General features: G+C 41.1%; 1 protein-coding gene across 1 annotated transcript; it reads left to right on the top strand.

Annotated features, from left to right (window-relative positions):
* The first annotated feature begins 6,716 nt into the window (after window positions 1–6,716).
* Window positions 6,717–17,159, top strand: LOC123970359. The gene is made up of 19 exons (XM_046048370.1): window positions 6,717–7,213; window positions 7,414–7,572; window positions 8,101–8,219; window positions 8,300–8,483; window positions 9,180–9,292; window positions 9,378–10,143; window positions 10,943–11,067; window positions 12,370–12,628; window positions 12,920–13,047; window positions 13,155–13,248; window positions 13,368–13,490; window positions 13,765–13,937; window positions 14,072–14,169; window positions 14,643–14,770; window positions 15,002–15,182; window positions 15,335–15,479; window positions 16,700–16,776; window positions 16,985–17,028; window positions 17,116–17,159. The coding sequence occupies exons 1-17, from the start codon at window positions 6,778–6,780 to the stop codon at window positions 16,772–16,774; spliced, it is 3,306 nt and encodes a 1,101-aa protein (XP_045904326.1). The 5' UTR covers window positions 6,717–6,777; the 3' UTR covers window positions 16,775–16,776; window positions 16,985–17,028; window positions 17,116–17,159.
* The last annotated feature ends 241 nt before the right edge of the window (window positions 17,160–17,400 follow it).

The raw sequence follows: 17,400 nt of genomic DNA, 5'->3' as shown, positions 1-17,400 counted from the left end.
GTCTGCAGTAGGCCATGTTGAGTGAGTTACCAGCAGACAGCGGACAAGAACCTCTGCAGGAACGTAACAGTGAAATTCCTGCAACAGGACGTGGGCGATGTATTCACTGAGACCTGTAAATCTAGCATTCACAAAAATAAGGTGTTTGGAGGTGATTAAACATGGTTCTGCTTTACTGCAAAACCTCAATTAATAATAATAATAAATAATAATAATAAAACCTCAATTCATCCCAAACACAGTGAAACACCAAGCCTGCGTTTTAACATTTATACACTCTGGAGACCGTTTTGGAAAAGATCTGCTTTGGGGGAGAGAAAAACAGCATTTCAGTCTGGACAGAGAGAAAGATATGTGTTTAACAATTTTACTGTCCTAATGTGGGCATACTCTTATTTTAACAGGACGCCCTGTGGAAACAAAAGCCACTTTGAGCTGCTGTACAACGTGTAATAAACCTCACACATAATCCAGCCCAGCTTTCTTTTTTTTTTACCAACCCATTTTTAAATTTTTTATTTTTTTTTACAGATGAAGCTATTACTCCCCCAGAATTCACATCACATACAAAACAAACAATCACATACATAAAATAGAGGTTTTACAGGAACAGATATCAAGGACATCAAGTCACATAAAGTGGTTGCGTCACATATATAATTCAGTTTTGCAAATCTGCTGTATCATAAAATTATAAAATTGTCTTTGTTGTCACACGTGTACCTGTGTAGATAGACCCATTCATTGTGCCCCTTCAGTGAGCTCTTTATAATCAAATTACATAATACATATTTTATATTTTTTAAGGTTTGAAAATTTGACTACAGAGATACGTAGATTCACAACACTTTGGTTTGCAAAATATATGTGATCTTCAAATCCTGGGTATTTTCATGTGGTTTAATAACACGTGCAGTGGCCAGAGTTTCCACTGGAAATGTAATTCATATAATACACGTAGGAACCTTTTCCTGACATTTCTAAAGTCATAAGTTGTCTGTATGACATTTGGTTCGGGTGGCCATCAGAAGCAGGAAGGAGTACATTAACATTCTCGACTCAGCGGCCATATTTTAACCACAAACTGTCATATTTTAAATAGATACTTTCATTTAGGTATTATTATTGGCTGTCGTCAAACGACACCATGTTATTAGGGGATTACTTGGCAGACAGTGCATATCTAGTAAAGCTTTTTATCACCTGTCTCAGATGAGAGAACGCTCAGTTAGTTATGGGTCGTCTTATTTCTACATATAGCAGTATATAAAACCAGTAAAATAACATTTATGTTTTATTTTCTTCTAACAGGCCTCAGCTCATCTCTGCCTTGGGTCGTATCTCCCCTCAGGCTGTGGTCTCTCAGTGAGGACCATATGGACTGAGGAAGTCCTGATCCGAGCACTACAAGGGCTCCTTTATCCTCCTGGAGGTGGGATGAGGATAGATACCGTAATTGCTTCCTTTGCTCTAATACTGACCGCTCCCTCGTTTGTTGACAGTACAGATTCTCTCAGTGCGAGTTAACCTGGAAGCATATCGGCATTAGGATTTATACTGACACTTTCCCACTCAGGTCATCTGTGGCCGGTACAATAATATGAGAGAAGAATCAAATACCCAGTTTAAATGGCTCACTGCAGAAAGCGTAAAAGGCACAGTATGTACAGCTACTAGGATTTAAGTAAAACAGGAAGAGCAATGTATTTTTTCTGTGGTTTGGCGTGGATGTACACGGAAGGCTCCCCTGTCCTAGAGTTATTTGTTCAGCATCATCAATGGATAAAACGATCTTTGGAGATGATGCTATAAACAGACTCAAGGCAATCTTTCGACCCAGAAGGTCGTTTTAAAAACACTCACCGCTGTTCTGAAGGTATTTCTAGAATCTTAAAAGACTCTTTTTACCACCTGGATGCGTAAAAATATATGATAGTTGAACGAAACATAAATATTAACTGCTGCATAACTATATTACTGTATATATAACTGATACTAAAACTTTTAGTTTCTGTTCATGTTGTACAAATTGAGCATGGAGAACTGTAATTCCAGCTACCATCTTTGTTTGGATTAGTGAACTGCAATGGTGGAAGAAGTATTCAGATTCTTTACCTAAGTAAACGTAGTAATACCAGACTGTAAAAATACAAGTAAAAATCTATAATTGAAAATGTATGCAAGTATAATCACCAAAATGTACTTAACATATCTAAATAAAAGTAATAAATTCAGTGAAATGTCCCCTTTGACTGATATGTTTTTGACTGATGTATCAATGTATACACAACATTTTACTATTACAGCTGTTCGAGGGGAAGCAAGTTTTTATTATTTTCTAAAGGGCTGTGACTAATGATTACTTTTATTATGGATTCATCTGGTGCTTAATTTCTAAATTAACAGATTTACTGTTTGGTCTATAAAACTTGGTTTTGTTAAAATCCCGTATGTGTGGATCAGACCTATTGGGAGCAAATATCTCTTTTAGAGTGAATTCAAAAAAAGAAAAACAAAAGAAGAAACCACTCTGTGTTAGATAACTGCTAAAGCAATGCTGACTGGGTGCTGATAGAGCCATTAGTGTAAGTCTCTGTTTTATTATAGTGCCGCTGAGATGAAAATCATTTGAGGGCAGTATCATTATCAGGGGGCATACGAATGGAACAGGAGAAGTATTTTCTCCTGGCAGTACGTTTGAATAGATGTCAAGATTGAAACCATTATTTCTAAGCCCTGATGGTTTGTCATATCCTCACAGTGAATGTTGAGTGGGTGCTTAGCAGTGCCGGTTCCCCTCGTACGTCACTCCTGAGTCTCTGGAGTTATTCTATTCCCCTCACAACATGTGGGCCTCTACAGAAAGTACAATCTAACATCCATTGTGCAGTGGGGTGGCCACTAAAAAGACATTATACAGAAGTAGCTGTGAATAGTGCTGCTGAAAAGAGCCGACTTAAATAGTGAAATATTTCAGGAATAAATGCTTTTATTTTTAACTCTGACTATTTTTTTGTGCTTTGTCTACAAAATTTTAATTCAATCTTGAGAAATTCCTTATCCATCTGAACAGGCTATAAACTGGAGACATCCTACCACCAAACCAACAAACACAAATCCACACATTTTCTAAAGAGGTTCAGGTTTTAGCCATGCGTGGCTCTAGGTATGGGTCTGTCGGTCCACCACATTGGTCCATACTGAAATATCTATAACTACTTAACAGATTGCCATGTAATTATGAACAGACATTCATGGTTCCCCGACAATTTAGCCATGACTTTGGTGATCGCCTGACTTTTCCTCTATAGCGCCGAGTACAGATTCACACAGCCGCTAACATGGCTGTAGGCTCGCTATTTTGTTTCTCTTCAAGGGTTGCCCAACAAAAACAGCAGAGGTCACATGCAGCAACAATGTGCTGAAGTTGTTACACAGCTCACATCTTCCCAAAACAAATCCCTCTGTACTACACTCCCCAGCTCCCAACTCTACCCGACTCCTTTTGAACCCTCACTGCACATTCTCATAACATCCAATCGATTACCACAACCTTCACTGCAGCTCCAAAAGTCTGAGCTTTTCATATTAACTCCAGAGGCTCTTGTTGCCTCTTGACCATCATAGCTCACAGTCAGTCCGTCCTGGTGCAGCCTTCTGCAAATCTGCAGCCACACAATAACTAACACCTAATGATTCACACCTGCAAGACTATCCCTTCAGTCCTTTGACTCATATTTACATTACATTTATCTGATGCTTTTATCCAAAGCGACTTACAATTGCTATATATGTCAGACGCACACCTCTGGAGCAACTAGGGGTTAAGTGTCTTGCTCAGGGACACAATGGTGGATGGGTCACAGTGGGGGTTCAACCCAGGTCTCTCACACCAAAGGCAGGCATCTTATCCGTGCGCCATCACCACACCCTCTATACGAAATGCTGGTCTAAAACTGCCACTTTTAAATCAATTTATTCTTCATCCAAACCATACAGTATTGTAGGACAGTGGGGGGAGGGGGGCCCACATGTGGTCGTGAGATAAACCTAAGGGGTTGCAAAATGTTTGACAGGAGAAGCAGACAAAATGTTTCTTCTACACAAATGTTTGCTTATTTTTTCAGACTTCCTTCAATATATTTTTCTATTTTATTCCATCAGGACCCCAAAAATTTAGTCACTCTTCGGTTGAAATGGTAACAAGTCACAGCTGGTTAGGGATGGGGATCGAGACCCGGTTCCAAAATTTCTCAAAACCCGAAAATCAATAAGGTTCGAGCTTATCGATACTGCTATCCAGACTTGCGGGTACTATGATGTAACATATACGTCTCGAGCGTCAAGTCCGTTTTATTTTGCAATGCAATGGATAATAAAATCATCAGGCTGCAGTCTCTGCCTGCTCTCTGTCGGCTCCTACACACACACACAGCGGCAGCAGAGCGAGAGGCTGCACCATCATGGTGGAATAACGTTATGGTGAGGGTTAAGTTAGCTCCAAACTACTGTAACGTTAGTTGATGACAGCTAACGCTCGTTACTGTAAGTATGTGCACTAAAACCTTCGCAAGTAAAAAGACAATACTTTATCCATACACGTGTCTGTAAGGTAACGTTAAACAAGTAGAAATGGTTAATTTAATCATCTCTGTCCTCATTCTCTCATCTTGTTTGTTTTATACAAGCACAGCTAACGCTAGCTTGGTATTAGCCAAATGGTAAAAACAAGCTAAATAGAAAGCTGTCTGTCTGGAGCACAGACTGGTCTGTAGTCTTAAAAACTCAACTGCTGGCTGAGACAAACCAGCTGCTCCTTCTTCTACCTGGTAACGTTACCTGCAGCCAGCTAGAGAGGAGGAAGGACTGATACAGACTGATGGTGTTCTTTCTAAACCTCACTCACTACTTGTGATGTCAGATAAAGTAACGGAGTTACTTTGCTGTTGTAAACATTAATGTTGCTGATCTAGAAACAACATTTAGCTGTATTTAAAATATTACATTAAAAACAACCAGGCAGTTAATATGTAGCCTACACTTCAATATATGTTTATTTATCACAAGTGATATGTCATACGCACATTGAATATTTTCCTCATACCGTACAGGCCTACCTTATGCCCGTTGGGTCTGGTCTTACCAAATAACCATCACTAAATAATAGTAAAGTATCGATAGTGGTATCGATAAAGAATTGGATCGTTAAGCAGTCTCAATAAGGGTATCAATATCAATAAAAAATTAACGATCCCCATCCCTACAGCTGGTAGACATCAACAAGCTGAAAACACTGGGAAACAGGAATAGGCCTAAACTTCGCATCAAAGCATCCGCCTCCTCCGTGCACAAGACTCCTCATCCAACAAGCCCCTCAAGGATCGGGAGACTTAAATCTTCTCGCCCACCTAGAAATTACCAAATGAAGGTTTTCTATGAATGAATGGACAGTTTCAGTATTGTCTGCTGATTTTCAAAAAAATATTGTTTTATTCCTCTGTATTCGTGGTAATAAGAGTTGAAAGAATATGTTCATGAGATCAAACCAGCAGTACAAAACTACAGAACAGGTCTAGAGATGTAGGCTACTGATATATTGACAATCATTAAATAGGTAATACCACCCTGACAAAACAATAGATTAGGTCCAACAACATTTGGCACAATTTGGTCATATTTTGCATGTCTAAGTGTCCTTGGGAAAGACACTGAATTCCAAGTTGCTCCCGATGGCTGTGCTATTGGTGTGTGATTGTTAATTTCTGTTTCTGATGAGCCAACTGCTCATCAGTGTATGAATGGCTGAATTTGAGGGCGTCACTTTGTGTTGAAAAGTGGTGGGGACATAAGGGCTCATATTAGAGGTGTGACAACCTTTTTATATACAGGGTATGGTGACAACACACTTAGCGTGATGATGCACAATATTGGATTCACAAGAACTAGACAAGAAGATATTTTAACAATATTTTAAAGAAATATTCAATGCTGAAATATATGATAGGGGGGTCTGGGGATTCTGCCTCTAATAAATTTGAGCACTAAACACTCAATTTCCTGCAGTCTGGAGACATGTTCTGCACCACTTTATAGTGAAAATGTCTTTATTTATATAAAAAGAAACAAAATTCAGGTGGCAGGTAAAAATTCAAAATATAACGGAATATAATGCAGTAATCTGTAGCATGTTTTCTTTAGCTTAAATTAGCCTACTTTTGTTGCTTACGTTTGTTTCTTCTATTTAAATTGCATTGCATGTTTTCTTATTGTGCAAATTAACCTATCTCGAAGCATTGTTATTTGTTATTTAACATACTTTTTGCAAGCTATTTTTCAGAATATTTTTTGACGTCTGCTTTCAAAAAGTGATAGGGACATGTTCCCAGGTGCCCAATATAAATAACACCTACAGATGAAGAAGATGTAGTGTAAAAGCGCTTTGAGTGGTCGGATGACTATAAAGCACAGTACAAGTACCATTTACAAATTGGCAGCAGCTGAAAGGTATCTTTCAAAAACAATACTATCTTAAGTCTGAAAGGCACGGGCAAACATAGGCGATTACTGCAAATTAGTTAACAAGCTTAGATTGATATAATTATTGATGAAAAAAGGAGTAGGCTGTAGGGTCACTGTAATTATCGAAAGATTGAATAACGCCAGCCTGACCTTCGGTTTTTTAATTGGCCCGTTCTTGATGACTCTTAATTGATCGCCCTCCTGTTCAGGTGAGGCGTCTGTGTGCGCGTGCAAGCAAAAAGCGTCAAGAACACGGAGATGTCTCGCAAAATGAGAAGAGAAATACCTTTGTTTTTATTTGAGGTAACCGTTTATTTTTACACGTTTCAACTTTGTCACTCGGTAAGTTTAGGACAGCGGGAGGAGGATGGTTTTGCTGCTCAGCAAGTCCAAATGTCAACCAGGTGGGAAAGGTTTAACCAAGACCACGACGCCCAGCAGGGGAATCGGCACTTGGTTAAACGGGTTCTTCAGGGCCCAGATCTGCGTAAATCCACGCAGTCGGGTGTCAAGGAGCTTCGGCCTGAATCTGCGGCCTTTCTCGGAGCGCCAGTCCCATATTTTACTGGACCGACACTTGATGAAAATGACTTTCTTAACGTTGAAGACTTGTCTTGGACTTCTGGTAATGTCAGCTGGCAACCACGTGCCTCGGATTCACACTCTGAAGATGGATATCGATCACATCTTACAGGTTAACAGTTAAAGTCTGTACACAGTCATTGTAGAGTAACGTGACTATTAAAAACTAAAAGTTGTAAGTTATAGCCTTCTTGTGGCTCCAGAGGGAGCTGCATGACGTCTGACAAATTAACCATCATTGTGGGTAATGTAGGCAAAGTGCGTGTAATAAAGACTCTCTCTCTCATTTACATGCTGTTTTGTATCCTTCAGGTTTTGATGGAGTCCAGGGGGTGGTCTTGGGCCCATTATTTGACTCCAATCCACATTTCTCTGAGTGGCTGGCAATGAGGCCTTTATTGCAGTGTGATGATAAAGCCATGACCTTCACTACCACTGGAGAAGGATTCAAGCACCTGTTAGTGGACAGAAGTAAGATGCTTGGTACAACTTATGAGGCGAAGTGCTGTTTGAATGTAGTTTAACATTCTCAAATAGAATCTGCAAATTGGAAGGGAGAACATCTGCATTCTTGTGCAGGGGGCATGGTTACAGTGCAGAAACTAGAGGCCTTTATTTAATATAGCCAGGACAGTGAATGTAACTCATGAAAAAGTTTAACTTGCAGAAGCCTGTTTTGCACGCTATGTTATGCTAGAGAACATGATTACAGGTGCAGCAAAATGTTTTATATACAGGAGGTTATTTTAAAATTTACATGAAGCTCTAGGCTTTGTAGTGGAAATCTTTCACAATTTTCCTGAGCACAAGATAAAAGGTCTTAAACAGGTTTCAAATTGCAAACAGTCTAAAACTACCTATCAGCTCACATTTTACAAACAGTGGATGGTTGGTATTTAAGCTTGATAAATGCTTTAACCATGAAATAATCAAAATGGTTAATTTTCTGTGGATAGATTCATCATCCAATTGTGCACCAACATTACTTATTCTTTACAGAAGGAGCCTCTCCCATCTCCCCGTTCAAGTTACCGCCGTACTGTGGCTACTCAGTGAGAAGGTCATGGAATGAACTTGAGATGATGGTGCCTTATGATGCATGTTATGTTACACAGGAGGTACCAGCAGCACCTGCAATATATTCCCCCCAGTAGTTATTCCTGTGTTCATCACCCCTTTTGTTTTTTCTTTTTGTCAGAATGGCAGTTATGTGCTGCCCCTGTTGTGGTGGGGCAGCCCACTGAAGCTCACCTGCCCATTGCAGCTGTCCTCTCGTGCCAGGCTTTTCTTCCCCTTTGCACCCTCAGTCTTCTGCTCCCCCTACGGGATGGTGGTGCAGATAAATGGGCAGGAGCAGGATTTACCAATGCTGGGAGTCACAAGTATGTTGGCTTCCTTGCAAGATTAATGCCGAGTTGATTCAGAAATTGATTTTTAGATTACATTCATCAATGTCTATATGTCAGGCATATTGAAGTCTTTCTTGACACTATTTTTTTAGAAGGGGTGTATTAATATGTGACCAACAAAAGGAATAAAGGATTCAGTATATCCACCAGAATTTGTTCTTGGCAGTGTGGACAAGGCTTTATATAATTGGTTCAGTTCCAGAAGAATCTCAGATAAAAACAAATGTTAAATTTAAATAAAACACATTAAAATAAAACATAATTATTTGACTTTTTATTTATTCAAACAAATTTTAACTGAACTCTAAACTCCTTCCCTGTAATTAGTATTGTATACAGTTCTTCCCTGGACACCACCAAGGGAGTTATGGAAAGGTGAAATAGTTACTGTTTTGGTTATTTATTCATGAAGGTCTACATGCTGTTTCAAAGCCCTCTCCACTCTGGTATAAAGGCATAAAGTTCTGGTGGAGAGAAACTGATCCTTTCATTGTTAGCCTAAAACTAGTCAGATTTTTAAATATGCAGCCTTAGATGATGTAATCACTCAGACTAAAATGTGTATTTGTATTTAACTGGAGTGTAAATAACAGATACCTCAGTGGTTCCTGCAGCCTTGAAACTGAACCTTTATCAACGGAATGAGACTGACTGAAATGTGCTTTACAGTGAATGGAGATTGGGGTACATTTGTATCTGAAGCGTGTGCTTTCCGTATCCACTCCCATCGTGAGGAGCATACCTTCATTGTCCCCTACAGTGCTCTGTGTATCACTAGAGGAGTAAGTTATTTAACCTGAATGGATAATTATGGCAAGCTGCTTGCTTGCTCCAATAATATTTGTGATGGTTTTCCCCCCCCCCCAGGATGGCATTAATCTCTATCTTCGATTAGATGATCAGGAATACATCCTCTCCTGTCCAGTCAATCCTCAGTTTCCCAACCTCTCCTTTCCTCCAGCTCCTAGTGACCCTCAGTTTCCCCAAATTCCAGACCCTGTTAATCCTGCACCCACTGCCCCTCCTCCTCCCCCTCCTCAACCTCCAACTCAGGGGCAGATTGCTCAGCTTCCTGAATATCCCTATTACCCTTATCCTGGATTCCACCACCCCCAGCTTCCCCAGGTGTACCCTCCTGGTCCACAACCTGCCCGTCCCACTCAACCCACTCCTGGCAGTCCTCCTGGGCCCCAGCCTCAGCAGCAGTTCCTCACTACTGTTCCTCCAGCTACTCGGCCACCCAAACCTCCACAAAGTCCCTATTACCCTCAGTATTATCTGCAGATACCTCACTATCCTGCACCCACTGCAGCACCAGTGACCCAAACACCTGCTGCTTTTAAAACTATTCCTCAGGAACCTCAGAAACCAGTGGCTCCACAAGCCACCTCCCCCCCTTACAGTCACAGGATTTGTGGTTATTACCCTTATCCCTATTACCACCCTTTCTATCCGCCACACTATCCTCTACCTTACCCCCCTGTACACCAGTCTCCAGAGACTACCACCACCACACGTTCCACAGCGTCTACCCCAACTCGGCCCACTCCACAGATCCCCCACCACAAGTGTCTGATGGAGCGGATGGTTGTCTTCCTGCCTTTTGCTCACCCAGGCTCCATCCAGGTCAGAGGTCAGTGTTTGTGTAAACATAAGAGATTGTTGTCTTAGTGAGAAGTGTGGCTTTTCACATTTTCAAAGAGAGCCAGTTGTGGGGAAAAATGTGGTGGTTTTTTTCATTTCAATATCACTTTTTAACAACAACAAAAAATCTCTTCAGGGCCCCATGTAAATAATTTTTAGCCTTGCTAGCAGTGTGGCTCTAGTTATGGCCATGTAAGTATGTATGTCGGTCAACATCTTTTGGTCCAGACTGAAATATCTCAACAGCTATTTGATAAACTGGCACAAACATTGGTACAGCCCTGTCATGATTTTCAGGTAATTTATCCTAATGGTTATCTCTTGACGTCTCTTCTTGTGCCAGGTTGTAAAAGTTGTAGTCTTCATTTTTGGTTGAATGGATTGCCATGACACAGTCATGTTCCCTTCAGAATGAATTGTAATAACTTTGATCTCCTGATCTTTTATCTAATGCCACAATCAGGACAACATTTCAATTTGTCCAATACTCCAAAACTCATGGCATTCCCTTCAGTCTGTACTTTTTGTGCTATTTGGCAAATGTTAGCATGCTAACGCTCTGAAATTAGTTGGTGAACATGTTAAACATTAAACCTGCTTGACATTAGCATGTCAGCATTCTCACTGTGAGCATGTTAGCATTTAGCTCTAAATGCTAGAGCTGTGTGTGTGTGTTACACTCTAAAAGTGCATATCTCTATACAATAAATTGTTACTGGTATACACAGTTTGGTAGTTTGCACAAACACCACATCAGTGTTCCTAACAGTGATTGTTTCAAACATCAGACCAAATGAAGACATGGCTGTTCCTCTCCAATGTGTCTCCACTGTGTGGGTACATGCTACAGATGGCTGAGGGCTCCATGGTAATCCTTCACTCTCCTCTGCCTGCCTGCCACAGCCAGCCACGGGTAAGAATCCTCCATAATGCCTCCTCACTTCCTGCAAATGTGTCATCTTTATATAATTGCTTTACTTTAATCCCTGTTTTTAAAGAAATTATAAGATTTTCTTTCTTTGATGTGGTTTAGTTATCTGATGACAGGATGAACTTGTTGGAACACTCATTTAAACAATCTTTTATCTTAAGTCCCCATGAAATGGCATCATGGGAGCCTTTTAAATCAGGATATACAGTAACATAAATGTTGTCACAGTGCTAAAAGTTTCAAAGACTTTCTTGGACACGATAGTCTTAGATTGTTGTTACAAGTGTTTTGTCTTTTGGTCTACTGCTGCCTCAGTTGGTTAGTGTGTGTGTGTGTGTGTGTGTGTGTGTGTGTATATATGTATATGCATGCATGCTATTGTGTGACTTTGGTGTTTTTAAAGGGTTAAACACCAATAACACAAACTAACCGATCAAGGCAGCAGGAAACCATAGAGGTAAAATTACTGTTTTTGTCAAGGGAGTCTAGACCATTTTCAAAACCTGTTGTCCCAATTACTCCCAGACACAAAACCATGGGAGTAGGTCCAGGTTGAAAAATACCAAAGTTACCCTTTAATTTACTGATAATCTGTTTTATAATCGGGGGCAGATCTAGGATTATTATTTATTTTTTCTAAATCAGGGGCCATAAAGGGACCATACTTTACACAGTGGGTTGGGTATTATGCGGGTGGTCTGGGGTCCTCCCCCCTTGGAACATTTTATGCATGTAAATAACCACAGAACGTACCTGACAGCAAAGTGGGGCAGAATTGTATTTGAAAAGGCTAACACAAAATTCAGCAAATGAAGTGGTCTGAAGCGAACAGGGGCACTTCAGGGGCCTATCAGATTTGCCTTAACGCAGTCCAATACTGTGACACCACAAAGTACAAAATTATCTTGCACCCTGACGCTGGTAGTTTGTGGTTTGTGCCACTTTGGTTGTCACTACAGCAATTTGACACCAGTACTGCTTGTGTAATGAACACAGAAAAGCATTATTATTTTTCTCCAGTCAGCAGATCATTTTTACGATGAATCCCATATGGACTGAATGCCGCATTTGCTCTGCATACATCTGTACTGGGTGGAGTGTATTATTTTTTTTCATTTTTTTTTTTTAATGCTCTGTGCAACCCAACTGGTGGTAATTAATTTTTTTTGTGAGATTTGAGAGCTCAACTTGTGGACTCTATTTTCAAACATAGTAGCTTTAAACCATGCATGGTTGTTCATACTGACTTTATTGATCTGTCTCTCTCTCTCTCTGTCTGTTTAGACTCCCACGACCATTTCCCTATCTCTGAGGTTTTGGGACCTTTCTATAGCACAGTACAGAACTCTAGACCTGCAATGCCCGTATTCAACTATCCCTAAAACTCCTGCACCAGTTATCCCATCAGCGTCCACTACCCCACCCAGCACCACGCAGGGCAAGATCAGCCCCTCTGTTGTCCCAAAACCTGAGGTCTTCTGCTCCTCCCACCAGATGACTGTGGAGCTCCCCTCTGGTCCTATCTCTGGAATTGTTGTTAAAGGTGGGTGGGTGGGTGGGGGTGCGTGCGCGCACTTGTGCATGTTGATGAATATGCTTCAGGTACACATGGTTGCCATCAGTTCTGCATGAATTGAATTTAAACATGTTTCCTGGGGGCTGCCATTCTGGTGTACAGTTAAATAGGGGTGGGGGGGGGGAGGTACGCTTGTTTGTTGTTTTGTCTAGGCAGCACTTAAATGTTGTGCTTTTGCCATGCTGAGAGCTATTATTGTGCCATTCAAAGTCCACACAAAAATAACTTTACTGTATGTTTCTGCATGTACTTTCTTAGACATCAAAGGGAACCAGATGAATCTCCCGGATCACCCAAAGTACTGTGGGTATTCTGTAAGAGAAGGCAAAGCTGGCAAAATCTATTTGCGTGTCCAGTTACACTCTCACTGCCACATGATTGTGCAGGCAAGTATTGACTCAGATTTCACACTGAGCACATGACCTTTTGTATAATTGACCATTTGCTGTACCATTAACTCCTGTATCAACTTTTTTTTTTTTCTCTCTAAAAGGGTAAAATGTACATCACTGTGATCTACATGACAGTAAATGGGAGACAGGAGGCTCAGTTTTCTTGTCCAGTTCCCATCCCAGCATCTGTACAAGGTAGATGGATTTCATGTTTATGCCTCTGAAAGGCTATTCAATTTGCCAAAGGGTGTTTTCTGCAGGCCATTCAGAGTTATTTTAACTGTGCGGCTGACATTTGTCGTGCTGTCCCTCAGAGTGCAACCTTCCCCGCGAACAGCGTCTCCCCTGCGGACCCGGCTCTGTGTCCCAGCCACAGTGCCTCTCCATGGGCTGCTGCTTCAGTGAGCACCCCCCTGCCTGCTATTACCCCATGGATGGTGAGCTGCAGTTTGTATCCCCCACTGGCATTTTCACGCCACTTAGCTGAGTACAGTTGAGCTGTTTTGGGTACGGAAATTTAAGCGCTGCAGCTGCTGAATGTGTGAAGAGGCGTGTTCAGGGCCAGTGTAGAATGATTCAAGCTGGCAGTGACACAGAATGTGAAAAGGGTATAAGATACCTTGGGTCTCATTATCAATTGCCTCCTGAGATTTCTGACCTTTTGTTCATTTGACCTTTTACATAAGTGCATGTGTGTCTGTCGTCCTCCAGAGTGCACTGTTGATCGACACTTTGTCTTCTCCGTGCCTGCCTCCCTCACGGATCCCTCTCTTTCCCCTGCCATGCTCGTCAGTGCCGGGAACTCCACCTGCAAACCCTGGAGAGTGACTCCTGACTACGCCTTGTTTAAGATACCAATGGATGGCTGTGGCACACGCAGAGTGGTGAGCTTTAATGAATAAAAACTAATTATTGAGAAGTTGGGTAAAAAGAACTACGTGTCAACCACAGTTCCTGGACTAGTTAGTAGTTACTAGTGTGCACAAACTACATTGCATGTCCCATTCCGTCCGGACAGATGGTGGGGAAAACTGTGATTTACATGGTGGAGGTCATCAACAAGGTTCAGGCAATCAGCCTCAACCATGGCACCATAACAAGGGATTCTCCTGTCAGGTCAGAGCATGTTGCTTTTTATTATGAGTGAAATTTACCTGTTCAGAGAGGACTGTCATTTTGACTGAATATTATAAATGGTTGATTTAACTAATTAGTTTATCGATTGTTAGTTCATTCAAGTTAATCTGCAATAACTGGGAGTTTTGGGCAGCGGAAACAGTAGCTGTGAACGTATTGATGACATCACCTATTAAATTGTGTCCATTAAAAAAAATGCTTATTTACACATCCAGCAATTTTGTAGCAACATTATGATTCATTTGGTGTAGTTTATAGAGTAGATGGGGCATCCATTCGTCTGAGATGTATACTATGTGATCTTAATGTTCCTGGTTTGATTCCAGCTGGGGGAGCCTACATTTATTGTCCATTTTCCCATTGACCTGTAAAATAAAGGCAAAATGCCAATAAATGAGAACTGAAGCATACTGTATAGATTTCCATTACCATATTTCCTGTGTCATTCTCAGGTTGTTAGTGGAGTGCAGGTATCTGCCAAGCCCTGTTCTGAGTGTGAGCTACTTGGTTAAAACTCCCACTCTGGGACCTGCAGTTCAAACCCAGGGGGTGTTTGGAGTCCAACTCAGGATTGCCAAAGGTACTAAAACACTTTGCGTATGTGTCTCTGGACTCTGGAAGTTTATGCCAGTTGAGATGGATGGAAACTCATAATAATCTATTAACAAATCTAAATATATCCAGTGTGTTAGCACTGTGTGAATACTTCAAACGTGTCCTCATATGCTGTAGGCGAACACCTACCTAGCTTTGAGTGGGCGAAATGTGGTCCAAGAAAAAACCTCCTATTCCAACACATCTCTCTCTTCAGATGCCCAGTACAGCAGCTACTACCCTCAGTATCACCAGCCCCTGCAGATGCTGCTGGGGAAACCCCTCTACCTGGAAGTGCGGCTGCTCAACACCCCGGATCCCAGTTTGGTGCTGCTGGTACACTTCTGCGTGGCCTACCCCCGCTCTGGAAAGGCTGTGTGGCTGCTGCTTTACAACGGGTACATCAAAACAGATTAACTGCACATGAATATCACATTTTGAAAGTGTTTTTCACTGAGTAGATAGCAGGGGAAATTGACAGGAAGTGTATATATTTGATACCTATTGTTCTGTTATCTAATTGGCTGACTAATTCAATGTTACTCCCTAGATGTCCCAACCCCTTGGACCCAGCCCCGGAGCAGGCTGTGCTGTTAAATCCTAGACCGCCCTCTCCCCAGGCTCAGACCCGCCGCTTCACCATCAGCACCTTCCAGTTCCTTCCTGATGGTGATTTCAAGGACCTGGATGAGGAGGTAAGGACAAGCAGATATGCTTGAGTTCTATAAATAATGTTGGGAATATATTATAGACATCTAACTATTAATTGCAGTGCTGCAACTAACGATTATTTTAATTGTTGATTCACCTGTCTATTCTGTTGTTTGGTTTATAAAATGTCAAAATGATAAAGATTTATCACTGGGTTGTGGACAAAACGTTCAGGATCATCATCTTTGGCTTTGAGAAACAAAGATATTTAGTTTATCATCATAGAGGAGTTAAGAAATCAGAAAACATTCACGCACAAATCAAAGATTTTTCTTTTTTTGGAAAATAATACTCTAACTGATTATCAAAACAGTTGGTGATGAATTTAATAGTTCGCAATTGATTCTAATTGTTCTTTTCACATTGCAGAATATCAATTTCCTTCTTAGTGTTCAGACTCTGAACTAGAAGACTGAACTTTTCTATGGGGAGATGGTATTTCAAATTTAGAAGAGTTGATCAGAGAGCCAAGCGTAAGCAGCTGCGTCATCGTTTCTAAAGTCCTCAGTTTTGGCCTTCACTAAAATGCCCTCCGGAGTTTTGAAACGCAAAACGGGGTCGGCAGCGTTTCCAAACTTCTTCATTTTCACTGTTGTAGTCTGGACGGGAGGTGCAAACGTAGCAAAAGGTCTGTTTTAATTCGAAAATGCAGTAGTGTGGATGGGGCCTTAGACAGAGCCAGACCGGCAGCTTCCCTATTTCCAGTCTCTGTGCTAAACTTTGCTAATCAGCTGTTAACTGTAGCTTTATATATAATGGACAGATGTAAGAGTGGAATCAATCTTCTCATTTAACTTTTTAACAGATAAGCATATCTGCCTGAATGGCTCACTGTTGTTTTTAAGCATTAGTTTTTTGTTTGTAGCAAGGACAGAAATATTAACCTAAAGTGCATTGGGATTTGCCCTGAAGGAAAAGAAGTCTTAAGAGTGGCAGTAAAAAGTACATTTGTAAAATGTCTGTCCTCGGACAATTCAGGGTTTTTGTTTTTTTTTGTCTCTTTTGGTTTTTTCTTAATTTAGCATAGGCATCTAGTCCATAGAAAATTCAGTCAGCATTCATTACAAGGGAGATGTGAGACAATTATGTAAACTGCAAATTCTGGCCACATCTCAATTGGCAGCAGCTATTTGTCATAGTACACAGCACACACTAGAGACTGGACACCACATTAAATCCTGCTCTACTTCTGCCTCCCTCTCAGATCTACTTCATGTGTTCCACTGAAATCTGCTCGCCACATGATGGGCCTTGTGTCGAGGGATGCTTTGGCCAGTGACGGTAAGAAAAATGAGCGCTCTGTCCTCAGATCACCCACCACACGCTTATGAACTCTGGAAGATCACATGAAAAACTCAGCATGAATTACTACGCTGCTCACTGAAAACAACCTGAGAGCCAGTAGTGGCTGACGTTCCAAACGGCAGCAGGACAATGATTTAGTAATGAGTTTTTAATTATTAAGACTGATCCATTTCCTGTTTTTCAGTTACGAAATGGAAGATGCTTGAAGCTTGTGGAGATTATGATCTGGTAAGCAGTACTACCATGTTTGGGTCATGTAAAAATGCACCAATGTTATATTTCTATACTGACCGTATCTCCTCTTCTCCTCCTCAGACATCACTTGTTCAACAACTAATAAAAGCTCTTGAAGGACGCTACGAGTGTGTGTTTTTGTTCCCAAGCTTGCAGCCACTAGGTTTTACAGCAGCATCAAAAGGTGGGAGGCACTGTTTACATGAACATTTGGCCCTTGTGGACTGAGCATGATTGAGACTCAGACTGGCTTGTTTTGTTGCTTCTTTATGTGGAACAGTCGGTTACCAGCAATAAGTGTGTGTGTGTGTGCCACGAAAGGGAAACTAAATGCAACACACGAGAATGACGATAGCATTTGAAATC

Source organism: Micropterus dolomieu, linkage group LG04, assembly GCF_021292245.1.
Source record: "Micropterus dolomieu isolate WLL.071019.BEF.003 ecotype Adirondacks linkage group LG04, ASM2129224v1, whole genome shotgun sequence".
In the NCBI taxonomy this organism is placed as follows: domain Eukaryota; kingdom Metazoa; phylum Chordata; class Actinopteri; order Centrarchiformes; family Centrarchidae; genus Micropterus; species Micropterus dolomieu.
Note: the sequence above shows the minus strand (reverse complement) of the source record. Positions and strands in the feature narration are given on the sequence as shown.